At 34.2% G+C, this 15,747-nt stretch overlaps 2 protein-coding genes across 2 annotated transcripts; one reads left to right on the forward strand and one right to left on the reverse strand.

The window, feature by feature from the left end:
* Window positions 1–441: 441 nt before the first annotated feature.
* On the forward strand, window positions 442–4,588 carry LOC132274267 (co-chaperone protein p23-1-like). The gene is made up of 6 exons (XM_059775505.1): window positions 442–653; window positions 3,367–3,553; window positions 3,638–3,800; window positions 3,888–3,931; window positions 4,016–4,076; window positions 4,203–4,588. The coding sequence occupies exons 1-6, from the start codon at window positions 649–651 to the stop codon at window positions 4,229–4,231; spliced, it is 489 nt and encodes a 162-aa protein (XP_059631488.1). The 5' UTR covers window positions 442–648; the 3' UTR covers window positions 4,232–4,588.
* A 1,579-nt stretch (window positions 4,589–6,167) lies between these two features.
* LOC132274268 (probable F-actin-capping protein subunit beta) lies at window positions 6,168–13,924 on the reverse strand. The gene is made up of 8 exons (XM_059775506.1): window positions 13,642–13,924; window positions 9,493–9,563; window positions 8,911–9,024; window positions 8,544–8,626; window positions 8,391–8,464; window positions 8,138–8,257; window positions 6,617–6,712; window positions 6,168–6,445 (listed from the first exon to the last, which is right to left on the reverse strand). Exons 1-8 carry the CDS (start codon window positions 13,768–13,770, stop codon window positions 6,362–6,364), a joined length of 771 nt encoding a protein of 256 aa, XP_059631489.1. The 5' UTR covers window positions 13,771–13,924; the 3' UTR covers window positions 6,168–6,361.
* Between the last annotated feature and the right edge of the window lie 1,823 nt (window positions 13,925–15,747).

Genomic DNA, 15,747 nt, shown 5'->3' on the forward strand with positions numbered 1-15,747 from the left:
AAAGTTGAAATGTTAGCAATAACATTTCTCAATTAATCACTAATTCATTATCAACTGATTAGATAAGAAATATTCTTAAATCCATATAAATTCATATAATTTGAAAATTTGTAACAAATTATCTCTTCATTGTTAATTTTAACTATTTTATTTATTTATAAAATTTCCAAAATATTCTTAATAAATTTGTACGAATAAATATTTTTACATTATAAATATTTCAGTCTTCAATATAAAAAAATTTCTTTACTACCTCAATTAAAAAAATGTAGAAGTTTTCACTCAAACTTTCATTAATAATACACATGGTAAATTAAAATTAGTATTTAATGGACTAATTCTATAAATTAATATTTTTTTCATTTTTAATTAATAAACTTTATATATCCAATTATAAATGATTGATATACACATTACGCACACAAAAACTCCGTATAAATTATGTACTCCGTTATATCATGCTTATCGCGGCGCCGAGACGGAAACATCTAGACATTTCTCGCAGTTTTTTTGGTAATTAAAAACTCTATATATATATATATACATATATAAGCACACAACCGCCATATAGTACTGTATCACGGCGAGCAAAGAAGAGCGAGAGCGCTAAAGACTGTGAAGGACACACCAATCTCGACGAAGAAGAAGATGAGGTTCTCTCTCCTTGCACTTACATGTACTCAAAATATATGTATATGTATGTATAAGTATATGTCTGTGTGTGTATATATATATAGTGTATATATAGATGTGATCAGATTTCTTATATTTGCTTTCTCATTTGAATCTCTTCATTTTATTTCAAACATTTTTTTATTGCACTTTGTTCGCTCTTATTATTATTTTTTTTCGGTCTCTATGTCTCTGGTAGCGGCCAAACCCTAGGGTTTTGTATTAATTGAAACTAACTTGTTTTTGTTTTTTTGTTATTTTATTTTTGTTCTGGAGGATCATACAGGTCACAGGGGGTTAACTTTAGGGTTTTAACTTCTGTTCCAGAATTGGTGTGTGAGTGTCATTAATAAATACATAAATCATACACAGAGAGAAAGAATTGTAGGGTTTTAATCTGTAGTTTGTTGTTGATTTGATTCATTGAACCCAAAAAAAAAAATTGAAATATGGAAGGTATAACTTGAGTTGAAAGATCAATTTTTTGAATTTTATGGATGGTTAGAACTGTGTGTATATGTTTAGGTATTTAGAGAGGGAGAGACCTTTATGCGTGTTGATTGGCCTATTTATACTTGTAACGATGTCGAAATAATTTCTATATTTGCGGCCTTGTATTGAATTGGAATTTTGTGCCGAGTGGTTTAAAGGTTACCAGTTGTTTTGTTTTAAATGTATAGATTACAAGTACTTCTAAAATAGAAAAATGTATAGATTACAAGGTGAATGAGATACGAGACATTGGGTTTAGTGAAATGTGAGGTGATGGCATGTGGTTATTTAATTATTTTGAGCAATAATTTACATGCAAGGTTAAGACAACCAATATATTTGATGTTATTGAGATATCGCGTAATTAGATATGTTGGTTTTTGTGATATATATATATATATATATATATATATGTATTTTTTTTATAAATTATATGGATTAATGGAGGTTGTGAACTTAGTTTTGAGTGATTATTTCCCCACAGTTGCCACATAATCATTCACATGGTTGAAAATTGAAATTACTATTTAGCTCGCCAACTTGGCCTGGATTACTTTAAACATGGCCAGGTTGATTCAATAGGCTTGAGGTGGTAACTTTGCCCGACTTTGACATGGTTCACATTAACATGAACCAACTTAAGAATCTAGAGCCTGAACCTAAGAATACATCCATCTCACTTAATTTGAGATATGGTTGTTAAATAAGTTTATTTAGCTAGCCTGATAACTGAATTGACAAAACCTAGTTTTATTATAGTTGTGTAATTGTGTTCTTTTGTTGGTGTGTGTAATTTATGCATATGTGATATGTTTGACTTCTGAAACACACGTACAATATAATCATTGGTTCTTTGCTCCTTAACCTAAGGCCACTCCGGTTCCTGCCAGTTATCAGTTCTCTTAATTGTACTTTGCATCCTTAAGTCATCTACCTTACTGATAGCAATATTTTCCAACTTAAATCATGTCTCTTTAGCTAATCCAGTAATCCGGACTATTGACCAAACTGGCATTCTTCTAGTTTGTTTCTCTTGCGGAACCAACCTTGTTTTAGTAAAGCATGAGATAAGGGCCTTGTTTTAATGCATGAAGATATGTCCAAGTCTGAAAGCAATCAACTATGCATTTTAATGCCAACAATTACATCTATTTCCACTCCTATCTGAGCACTCCGCATATGCTTACAAGAAATGTTTGTCATTTTATACACAAATTTTTTTTTTTTTTTTTTTTTTTCAAATTATGCACTTGTCCTAAGTCATTGTTGTCCAAGAGGCATTTGGTGTTCAGTTATTCATCGTTGACTTGATAAAGTCTGAGGCTTAAGGTGAGAACTATAGAAACTTTTTGATTTTTGATATTTTCATGTAAACAATATTAATTAATTCTATGGTAGAAGGAATCTTGTGTTGAGTGGATTAGGCTCATGTGAAGGAAAGAAGTGAGAGGATGTTCCAAAGATAAGAGAAACTGTGAGAGAGAGAGAAGAAAAATAAAGAAGCAAATGGAATGTGTCATAGTGATTTTGCATAATTATGTGTGTTGTATATTACATCTGCCAAATGTAGTTGGAGTCCACACAAGGAAAAAGGGAACCTACAATTAGTTTAATGGGTCCTACATAGGAAATTTGATGGGGCCTTTTTGTTTGATGTGGAGTCTCAGGCAACTACCTTAATCGCCTTAAGGGGGAGTTGGTCCTCTATCTGGCACTCATTCGATATGGAGACAGTTCGTCATTAAAGGTGTCTGTGCTTCTCATTTTGAATTTTGTAGTTCATAGGTCATCATAATATTGTGAAACTATGGATGGATTGATACTTAACATGGAGGATCTTGCAACATTTAATTCTTGTGATTCATGGAAATATTGGTAAGAAATTAAGTGGCATTCTATTTGTGAAATCCATGGGGGTAGCGAATGCAGCTGTTTGTTGATTTAATTTACAGCATTTACCTTTATTTTATATATTACAATGCTGGTTACAGGTGACTAATATGTTTTAGAGCCGTGGCTGTTAAATCTCACGTTTAAAGTTGAACTTCAAAATCTTGATTCCTGTTTTACTATGAAATGTAACTTCTTTATACAACAACAACAACAACAACGAAACCTTTTCCCAACTAAATGTAACTTCTTTATGTTGGTTCAATTTTTAATTTCCTCTATTTAATTTCTTTTTAAATGTACAATGTTCAGCCGACACCCTACAGTAAAGTGGGCTCAGAGGTCTGACAAGTTGTACATTACAATTGACTTGCCCGATGCCAAGGATGTGAAACTGAAACTGGAGCCCGAGGGCAAATTCTTCTTTTCTGCTACCAGCGGAGCAGATAGCGTGCCTTATGAAATAGATATTGACCTTTTTGACAAGGTTGATGTAAATGTAGGTACCACGGACATTATTCATTTTTCTTGGTAGTCATTTGCATTTCATAAATTATAGGTGTATAAAAATTGACGATTGCAGGAGAGCAAGGCTAATATTGGCTTGAGAAACATCTGCTACCTTATAAAGAAGGCAGAGAGTAAATGGTGGAGCAGATTGATTAAGCAGGAGGGAAAACCACCTCTTTTTTTGAAAGTTGATTGGGACAAATGGGTTGATGAAGATGAGGAGCAGGACAGCAAGGGTAAGTTCTCTGCTTCCTGTCCCTGTCAAGTTGCTGATCTCTGTCATTGTAATATAAGGTAAAAAATTGACATTTTTAATATTTCAGTTGGAGCTGGTATGGACTTTGAAGATGGCGATTTCGATTTTTCGGTAAGTCGCAAAATCGTCACGTAAATGCGCATAATCTGAATAAAATGTTTGCATATATCATTAGCTCTCTCTGTTTTCTTGCAGAAACTCAACATGGGTGGCGCTGGAGATTTCGAGAACGATGATGCTGCCTTCAAGGATGAAGGTAGATCTTAATATTCATACAATCATGGGCGTCCTCTATAAGCTGATTCTATGTTTTAGTCATTGAAATACAAGAAGTGAAGTTGCTTGTTTCATTTTAAATCATTTGCCGACTTTGTCCTTGCAGAAAATGATGACAGTGAGACTGAAGAGTAGAATGCAGAAGCCGCACCACCCGCTAGTGCTGAAGCCGAGACAAAGGCCTAAAGCTTTCTTTCATACATACATCTCGTTTCGAACTCTTCGGATAATACTATTTTCACTTTGTTTATGAATGTTATGATGAGAGGAAAAGGGTACATCTGCCCTTGAATGAGTTTTATGAGGTTGCTCCAGTTTTTTAGTGTTTCGTATTGTCCACATTTTAGGATCGAAGCTCTTTAAATATGCTTTAAGATCTGTTACAATTCTGCCTTGTGTTTGTCCATGAATTTTACCTTGTTATGTGCACTATACATTTTCAGATATTCTGAATCCGTTTTAGGAAAGGTTGCTTTGTTGTTATTTAACTTATATTCATGTGTTTACAGCATAGAAAATGTTTTTTTTGGAGATTCATGTTTCTAGTTTTAAAAGGCACGATGTTCTTTAACATTGGTCATGGGAGTAGTCTAGGTTACTGGTTTGAATCTCACCGAATGTGAAGTCTCTTTAGGCAGATAGCTTGTTCGATTTTGACGAGTACGAAGTCGGAATTTAAGTGATGCACGTGGCAGACGATTGTGCGTGTTTGGAGTTCTCAAACCATACAAGAGTCCGTAGGAAATTGTGTTCTCGAACTTCGTTCCCAAACCATAGGAAATTGTGCGCGTTTGGACTTCGTTCCCAAACCATATGAGAGTCCAAAGTAGCTATTGTGTGTATATGAAGTTCTCAAAAAGTCCAAAGTGATCATTGCACAATCGTATGAATGGGAATGGAGTTCAGCACGGAGTATCAGTAGTTGTACTTGGTGCAGGCGTCTTGGGGTGTTAGTACCCCAAGGGGTGTTAATACTTTCTCCAAGCGTAAATGAACTCCCGAATGGCCTCCAAATTCAATCCAAAATCTCCCAATCTTTAGTGATCTAATACACCAAAACTCAATAGGTGAAATAGGGACTTGAGTGGTAGCGATCATAAAATAGAACCTTGTTTTAGGCGTATAAGGATCTTGATGAGACGAGGAGGGAAACAATAGAAATACTAAATACCTTTGATTTCCCACATCGGAATATTATGGAACAAATTTTGTCTTTATAAAAATATGAGTTGAACCGCCACGTTGCTGGGCTTAGTTACGTGAGCCTATAACCCAAGTGGGAGCATTAAGGCGTTGGAAAGTTTGTGGAAGTTGGGTACAGTCCGGTGCAGTGAATGGATGGTCACTGTATTGGGTCGGGTGGTGAGTGCGCACTCATATAAAGGTTCTTCATGAACCAGATGATTCGTGGAGGTTTAGCTGGCTTGTCAGAGCAGCAAGAAAACAGAGCTTAAGGGCTTAAGCTGGCCCGTACCCTTTCTTTGACGGGAGTGAGTTTGCAATGAGCCTCTCTTCACCATCCAAGTCCCCCCGGTACTGTCTATACCCGCCTCTCTCAACTGAACCTCGACCTTTTGTCATGTAGATTTCTGCTGCATTATATTTTGATATTTGGTGATCACCCGTAAACTCGTCCTCAATCTCAACCTGTCAAACATCGAAAAAATAAAAAAAATATAATATTTTATTTGGAAAAAACAATTACGAGCCTTAATGAGCTGCTTTTTATTTGCCTACATACATGGATGCATTATAGGCATGTATATATAACACTGTGATCTTTTTTATCCATGATCGATATTTTAGTCGAGCCCGATTGGCCAACCAAATAAATTTAGTGATAAATAGAACAAACTCAAAGGAACGGAATCAGGCTGATATCAAACGATTCACGTGGCTACTGTTTTGGTTACTACATGTTGAATAGTTAATGAGAATTTGGTGTTATTCTTTTTCTATTGTACATATATATATATATATATATATATATATATAAACTATCTTTGATAAATTGATAATTCATCTATTATACCGTGGTCAAGAAATATATATATAGAGAGAGAGAGAGTGCTGCGTAAAAAAGTATAATTCATAAAACGAATCAGAACCAATGGAAGTCTAAAATTTCCCTAATTTCTTGAACTTAATACAAAGACAATAAATATCGGAAAATGTATGCTTCAGTAGTCTCAAGGAATGCTGATAAATATGAGACAAATCAATCTTGTACATTTCTCACTTAATAGGGCCCAAGAGATGCACACATTAGCTATCCGGTAGTCTCATTTGCACCAGTTCAGACGGTGGTCGCAAAGTACAAACCATCTCTTTTGTCTTCCCAAAGTATACCTGCAATTTCATGTCGATTTCCGAACTCAATTCTATTCGAAAAATCATTTTGATTTGAAAGCCCCAAAAAAAGAAGGAAATGTGTCGTCGATATACATACATGCATACATGTAGTAACAAAACCAAAACCAAAACCGAAATGAGATTATACTAGAATATAAACCACAATACCTGATCCAGTGAGTTTCTCAGCTTCCCCTCCATTTCTTCAATCATCCTTCCCATGTTACATAGATGACCCTCTGCCACAGTGAGATCCATATTCATCTGTCCGGCAGAAAAGGGAATAGAAAAGCACATCATAAAACCAACATTAAGCTGTTACTAGAGATTTCAGAATATTATAAATTGTTAGACTTGAGCATCTAACCAATATAAATCAGTAAATATATGCAATTACTCATTAGTTACAGTTCAAATAATTGGGACTGTAATTAGTGGAATTTATAAAATCAGAAAGATGCATCAGAGAAGAGACACCATGTTGGCACTTCCTAAAATAAACTTCAAATCAAATGTAATAAGCTATGGGCAACACTAACTAAAGATAAATACAAGGTCTCTCTATATATATTTTTTTATAAGAAAAAAAGTACGTAATTTTATTTATAAAAAATAATGGACTGCCAAAAGAAAAGTCGCACAAGGTGGCAAAAATAAACATGATGGCCAATTTAAAATATTGTCACGACACGACACGAGCTGAATGATTAAAGGGATTGTCATAAGCAAATCAAGATAGCTGGAAGGCTTTATGCTTTATGAGGTTGATCTATGGATTGTATTGAGTTTCTCTAACTAGGCTGCTTATGCAGATAACTGATTAGATAAAACCTGCCAAGAAGTGTTGTGCGGAGTTCACAGAGTGGTATATATAATTTCACTTAGAAAAACATTAGTGCATCGATAATATATCCTGTCAACAACATCAATAAGCACAATTGTGAGCTAATTCCCCTGCATCACCTATCCCAAGCTACGTCAAAGTTGCAATGGGTGGTAGCCAGCACAATACTATTGAAAAAGATTAAAAAAGATGATCATTCATCAGTAATAAGGCATCAACTATCATTATTAATTACTTCCAAAAGAAAAAGATCCCATTAACTATAAAAATTAAAAAGGTATCAGCGACAATATTCCAAAGGCGATGAAAGTGGTGATTCCAGCTACTGATATAGGTACTGCAAACAAGGATGCAAGGGCAATGCCTCTCTTGCACAAGGGGGGTCATATATAAATATGACCCACACGAGATTAGTTTGATTACTTCTGATAAATCCCCATATATATATATGGACTCAATCTTCAATTTACCCTTCAAATTTTGCCATTTTCACCACATAGTAAATAAAATAGGTACCAAAAACATGCACTTAACCAAGGTCCAAAGCATATCTATTATGGTTTAAGGCTCATTCATGCTGAAGAAGTTTAAACTCAGTGGCAAATATGGATTTTTTTTCCTATTAGTTCCCAACCGTGCCTTTTTATAGAATTCTTCAAATAAATAATTGTTTATCCATATTTAATCTAGTATTCAGAAAAACCTACACCATTTTTTTTCCAGTTAAAGGTAAGTTGAGAAAATCCTACACTTAATCAGCATGAAACAACATGTTTCTAAGTTGTGCTTCTCTTACTTTTCTGATAAAATTTCGAAGTACTAAAATCGTATAGGGAAAGAGTTACCTGTCTTCTAATTGATCCGGACAAATTAAATGTGCCTGACAACTCATTATCTGTAGTCAACGACAGCATGACAGTACTGGTTAGACAGTAATGTGCTGTTCCTTCCTCATCAGGTCCCACCTAAACAATCAATAAAGAATGAATGCCAAAATATACTTGGAAAGAAAAGTGGGAAAAAGCAGGGAAGGGGTGAGGAGAATGGGATCCACGTTCTACATTTATACTCTCTGCGTCTTTGGAAGATGAAGTCTACCTCAATAACATGTATGGCATCCCATGCTCCCTCCTGCAGATAACCTCTTCTGCCTTGTCCCGACTTTGAGCCATCTACATACTCAAGAACCATTAAAGATTAGTAAAAGGATGCAAAAACTTTTGAGTCCATTATTTAAGAGAAAAGTTTCACCTTTCTTTATCAAGAAGCAAGCTACAAAACCTTCATTATCATCTTCCCACATATATACAGAGGAAAAGCCACCTTCATAATACCTACCAATATATTGGTTAATCAAGTTGCTACTAGTTCTTCAGAAAAAAAAATAAAAAAATAAACTAGTACAAATTATTGACTATTGTTTTTCACATCTAAGCCAATTCACATCACTTGTCATTTTAATTAAAAAATTTACAAGATTCAAATTAAAATGTGTTTAAAAAATCAAATAAACACGTGTTTGAAGGATAATAAAGGAAAAGAAATTCTCATATTTTGTCAAAAATCATTTGAGAAATTATAAAACAAACAAAAGGACGAGGTAAGTAAAGGACCTCACTGGTCACGATAAATTGCAAAGACATCGTTTGCTTCAATCTCGAGTTTCCTCAGCTCTGGAGATGGGAAGGGTCCGTCCTCCAATGGTGGATGGTATTTATTTGACCAAGGTGATCTACAACCAAAACAATAATAAAATAACTTAGAAGAAATAAACAAATTTCAGTCTAAACACAACAAAAGCATAGTAATAGCAAAGTATATCACTGAATATATGTTCCTTGAGCAGCAAGATGCAAAAAATACATGTACCTAACATCAAATATATGGGATAAAACATTTTTCAGTTCTTGAAAAATGAAGCATGAAGTTGCCAAGGGTTCTAGAAATGGTACTACTTGGACATAACCAGGGCACCGTCATTCACGAAAGACATACTTTCTCAATGAGAGAATATTTGCACCTGAAAGAGATCCCTCTAATTATTCTGTCTGACCATTTACAAAGGGGCAAAGTGGGGGTGTCTGGAGTTTCAAATAGGAAAAAGAAAAGACCACCATTTTGGACAGATTATGTTACTAAGCTTCAATTCCATTCACTTTAACTACAACTTTTCAGGAGGGAAAATTGGTGGACCATTTACCTGTAAGAATCAGCATCACGGTTGTATTCACACAATATGAACTCCTTTCCACAGTCTATATCATGCAAAATCTGTTGTTTTCGCAAGACAAAATTCCCAAACAATTACAGGTAAGCAATAATATATAGACCAAAATTCATCAAATTTTTTTGATAAAATCAAAGTACACATAAGAAAAACAAATCCAAGTTGACTTCTAAAATGTTAATTCTTCAAGAAGAAGGATATTTATAACTGGCAAAAACAATCAGATAAATCTACTAGCATTATCCATACTCCACAGAGATGGCAAAGGAAAAATTCCCTTCTATAAGTGAAGAAAATTAAAGGGAAAAAACAATTCCCCTGCTATAAAAAGAAAAAGAAAAAGAGAAGTAGAGAAGTAGACTTAGGTGGTATGGTGGTCATATACAACATAGAACTGAAGATGCGCTCGTTAGAAGAGGAAGGGGGTTGTTCGCCTAGAAGGTAAGCAAAAGAGGCCGAACAAAACTTACATGGGATGAAATAATTAAAAAAAAAATTTTATAAAAAAAATAAAATATTAGAGGAGACATGGTGTATAATAGGAAAGAATGAAAAAAAATGAAATTATGTGACTGACCCCATCCAAACCGGATAAAGGCAAGGATGACGATGGTGATGATAAAATTCGAATGACATTCCTTTTCCTGCTTTGCTGATCTCGTAAGAGGTAGGAGCCGGGTAACCCATGCGAACAGAATTCCTTGTTTATCCAGTTGTGTTCACCCATTAAATTGGGTCTCTTTAGGCTTTGATTTTGGGTTGACCTTTACCCAAGGGTGTGTTTGGCAACAGTAATTTGTTTTCATAATGTATTTTTTACTTTTTGCTGTGTTTTCTTCATAACCTAATCTCTTGTTTTATGAGAGTATTATTCTTGTAAACAAGGTTTAAGTGTGTCCCCCATGTTCGAGGTGTGTTAGCACTTGAAATGCTCTTCTAAAGCTCCATCGCATATCTTTGTACTCTCTTCTATTTCGGTTAAAGATTTTGCTTGCCTACGGAAAAAATACAGTGGTTCCATATTAGAAAAAACTCTCACATATAAGAAAAAGGGTGTTTGGAAGGCCAATAAATCTTGTCGAGCTAAGAAACTAGTCATTTCTAAAAATTTGCAAAAGAAGCATTAATAGTGTAAGAAAAAAATAGATAAACAAATAGCAAAAATGATGACATCTAGAAAATACAAGTGATAAAACAGTATGATCCATCTCCTCTTGCTCCAAAAAAGACCATTAGGTGGAAGATCTGCCTTTCCATCAACAGTATAATGATTAATATCACAACAGAACAGCAGGGTAGGGTTCATATTTGGCTGGAAAGCCAAACTGACAACTCTGAGGTGAATCTAGAACCAAAAAGCAAGCCATTCATAGTCTGTTTACTTTCAATATGCAACTAGTAGACCAATCATACCATGTGGCAGAGAAAGCAATAGTATATGCCAAGAATCAACCAAAAATATTCAGGAGAGGAAAAAGAAAGGAGATAATTTCTTTTTCCTCCCCTTTTTGGCCCTTTTAGCAGCCTCTGCTGTTCTGCTTATTTGATTGAATCCAGTCACACAAACCACATTCACGACAAAGCGCTACTAATAAGAATTTAGTGCAACAACATATTTCCACATAACAGAGCTACTCAATAGATAACGAAACCTATCTCCATTCTCTGCCTTCCTCTTTTACTCTCTGTCTGAATCTTACAAGTTAGCCCATCACTATATCAACTGCTCTTCATCTCGACAATAGGTAGCAGTTGCTTATTTTTATAAACACTGCACCACTATATCTCCTAAGTCAAGACAAATCAGCTTAATCTAAATCCGAATATAATCTTTTTGGACACGTTAAAACATATTAGTGTCATTCATTTATAAGACTTATCATAAAAAAAGTTCATGTATATGGCTCCAAATTAAAATTGATCTCAATCTTAACAAAATATCTTCCTACGTAATGACCCTGGAATTTACCAAGTTGGTTGCTGATTATTGGTGCAAACAAAACATGGCAGCATCAACCAATACAGCCAAAAAAAAAAAAACTAGGTTTGGCCAAAGCAACCTAATTTTTTTCTCGTTTACTTGAGCATTTGCAGTCTTTACTATTTTATAAGGAGGTCGCATCTACTGATTTGGAGCCTAACCCGACAATATCTGAGGGATTTTCCAATCTGAGCTATTGGGGTCTACCAGATTTGTAACCTGAAGTACTTTTCATTATTCGTTCTAGAGCTTTAAGTTATTTTACTTAGTATAGCACACATGTTTTGAGAATAAACCTGGATCTTTGTTTGCTAAGATGATTAGGATGACTTGCATCATGAATAGATGAGGTAATGTTTTTTTTTTACTATTTCCTTTTTTATTATTTATGACTTGTAATTACATTTCTATCTATTATTTTGTTTTAGTTAGTGCAATGTTCTTCACAATAAATAGTACGCTTATTTATAGCCAATATAAAGTGAAATGAAAAAGGAAAGACCTTCCAAGGTGCCATAACAATGAGACAAAACAATCACAAATATTAAAATGTGACAAACTACAACACCAATAACCAACAATTCATTGTCCACCTTACCCAATATTTCCAATATTGTAACAATTTGACCATGACTGTTATATAGCCTGATACTGTGATTTAAAACCAATATAACCTAATAATAGATTAGATATGGCAGAAAAACATAACAGGACTATTTATGATCAGCAGAATATACAGAGAGTAGCAATGCGATTACTGGAGAATCCATATTCTATATGACTGAACCTTAAAGCAATATACTTGCAACTCCACTAGATCTAATATGAAAGCTGCATTCATCAGCAAACTAAGAAGTTATCCATTAAAGCAAACAGGGCATACAGCCTCCTTTAGCTTGATTGCCATCATGGACGGAACCATGTGGGGCAAATTTCATTTATTTATATTACATACTTAATTTTTTTCTAAAACTCTAGGAATGCCCCCATTAAATTTTTGGTAGAACCCCCTAAACATATATGTATCTAAATATACATATATGTACATGGAGTAGATTAAGGCTTGTAATTTGTTTATTCTCACTCACTCTAAACTTGTTTATTGATTCTCTAATCTTTTAATATTTTATTATTATGTCGGGCTTCGTGGATATATGTCGACCACTAATTTTCTAAAATTGTATTTATTATCTTGGTCTACCAAAATAAAATAAAAAATAAGATTAATCATATCAAATCTATGAGATCACAATTTCAATTTATCTTTCTAAATTAGAAAATTTAAGAGTATGCATGATTCTTGCTAGAATTCTTTCAATTTGGGTTACTTTTAATGTGTTAACTTGATGATAATTGAAGTGAAAGTATTTATTGGAAAAAGTAATCTGAAGGGAAGTATGAACAATTTTGATGATATGGTAGTTTAAAATAATTTTTAATTGTATTATTGTTGTTCAGGGCTGCCCCTCTCAAATCCTTTTCTGGCTCTGTTGCTGATTGCCATCTTCGATCATCTCCGGAAGGTGGCATGTATGGCTCGTCACTGATTGCCATCTTCAATCATCCCCGGAAGGTGGCATGTCGTGCTTATCCAAGAAATTGAAAGCCACAGGAAATAAAATTACTTGAGGCAAACTTTCGCACTCTTTATTTTTATTTTTTTTGTTTTTCCTCAAAAACCGAATCAACATAAAAGCATGAGATTCAAAATTTTATTTCCTTCCTTTTCCTCTGTTTGTTTATATCAGTAGATGGATTGAGAGCACGATAATTCCAGAAGCAGACCTAAAGTACACAATTTAAGCGAGATAGAGACCTTATGCGTAGTCTTCCAGGGAAAAAAAAAACACTATAGGATTTCAATTTTCAATTAATCGAAGATAGGGTTAAACATTTCGAAACCCTAACAAATTGAGAGGTACCCATCATTTCTGCAATCCATGAACACCAAACCAACACAAATTCACTCAAACGGACCCAAAATCTAAACAGACCTCATCAACTACACAACAGTATCGAAGGCGTTCGATACAAAACATATTCGAATATTGTTTTAACATATGATAAAAAAAACCACGAAGACAGAAACAGGTTATATATAAGCGTGTGTGTGTGTGTGTGTGTGTGAAATGGAAAGGGACCTGAAGAGGCTGATCAACTTGAGAAAGGAGATCGGAGGAATGGTCGGGCAAGAGGCTTAGGAGAGCAGAGAGAGCAGTCTCTGTATGCTTCGGAGGAATCCTTCTCATCAATCCCATTGCTGCCTCCATTTTCTTCTACCAACACCACTACCCTACCAACGACCTCAACAAAAATGCACACATCTACACATATATATGTGTGTATATTATACAGAGAGAGAAGAGGAGGAAGGGGGAATTTTAGAGAGAAAGAGGAAGAGAGAGAGGGCGCGTTGTTTGATCCGAGTTTCCCTCGCGGGAACCGTATATATGAAGCAATAATAATAACAAAAATAAATAAATTTTCTTTTTTAAAAATAAAATTTAAGAAATTTTATGAAGAAGTTCTTTGTAGAATTTCTTTGTAATTTTTTTTCTTCTATCTAATTTTTTTTTTGTCCTGCGCTATTTGTTAACGTATCCTATTAACAAGTAAGACTGATTAATTTGAAAATTATTTTACAAACTTCAAATGACTTGGCATTATGCTATATATTATAGGTTTATCATGCATTCGATTCGGGTAAAAAATATAATGGATATAAATGAAGATATAAATGAGTTAAGTGTTAGTCCTACCTAATAATTTAAGTTTTTGGATCGGATTGCAAAGCTCCCGACTTGTTACGGTCGGTAACCAGATCCAATCCTTAATATAATGCCACGTCATACGCCCGACTCGAGATGTGTCACCCCAAGAAGGTAACTTGTTCGCAATGAGAGCGTTATGAGTTCGGATAAAAGAGAATGCTAGAGATTTGTCCTGCATCAAATTCGGATAGATTTGGTCGGATCACGAAACATTCGACCCCTTACACTTTATTTGTTCTAAAAAAATATTTAGAAAAAGAAAAAGAAAACAATCTTAAATCATAAAAGAAAAATATTCTCTAGATTGTGATGGGAGAACAACGAAAAGAAAATGAAACTATTGATAAAGATTTTTATAATTATTATTATTATTTTGATAAGCAAATATAATTGAAAAAGGTTTTGAATATTCTCTTCCACGATGGAAGACCTTATAAGTTATAGCTACTATATTCTTGTTGTAAAAAAGAAAAAGAAAAAAAGAAGATGTTAAAAAACCAAGTAACTACCATGATAAAATATGTAAGAGAAAATGAATTCATTGATGGGTAAGGTGCAAAAAAAAAAAACCACTCCAGTTATATAATTTTTTTTTTGTAAATGTAGGATTTGAAAATATGTACAAATTGTTTCTTAATATCTGTTGACCGTATTTACACATTAAATATATAACAAGGTGGGTTTTTTTTTTTTTTTTTTTTTAGCATAGTGTAGGTGGTAATCATCATCTCCATATTTACTTTTTATATAAACAAATATGCGAAAATTTAGGATCATAAAATGGTGGTGAGTTGTACTTTCATGTGATTATGGTTTCATAGTCACACCATTAGACTTGTAAAAAGAAGATGGTGAGTTGTTTTGGGACCTTTTGGGTCTGCTTTTACACAGATATGATGGGAAATGAGGAGTTGGTTTGAAGGCACAACTGATATCCACATGCACACCAAAAGTAAAGCAATGAAAATCTTCAATTTTTCCTTTCTTTTTTGAATGGACATATTGGCCAATATGTCCCACAACCACTACCAATAGTCGATTAAATGATTGAATTTTTGGACCTTTATTAGCTGGACTTTTTTTTACCCAACTGTACATGTCCTAATATTATTTGGGCAATGGAAAACCCAGTATGAACAACATGCAGACCCTACAGTCACATTATGATCGAGACTATTGACTTTTGTATCACTCTTTGGAAGCCACACAAAAACCAGGCCACTAGAAAAATCTCACCCATCCAAACAGGTTTCACGTGTTGTAACGACCCGGACCCGAAACCATAGGCTGTGACAAACATGAACCGTAGGCTGTGACAAACATGGTTCGGGAACCTCAAACCACATTGAACCACATAACAATCAACCAAACACAAAACAAACAAACAAATAAGTGTTATCTCCTATTGAAAAGAATTATGCATTGTGATTAGACCCTCAAATGTGCCATAGAATGTCTGGTGTCAATGCAGCAACT

The sequence above is a fragment of the Cornus florida genome, unplaced genomic scaffold, assembly GCF_030987335.1.
Source record: "Cornus florida cultivar Cherokee Brave unplaced genomic scaffold, ASM3098733v1 CherokeeBrave_3.0.0_Hap2_Chr09, whole genome shotgun sequence".
Classification (NCBI taxonomy): domain Eukaryota; kingdom Viridiplantae; phylum Streptophyta; class Magnoliopsida; order Cornales; family Cornaceae; genus Cornus; species Cornus florida.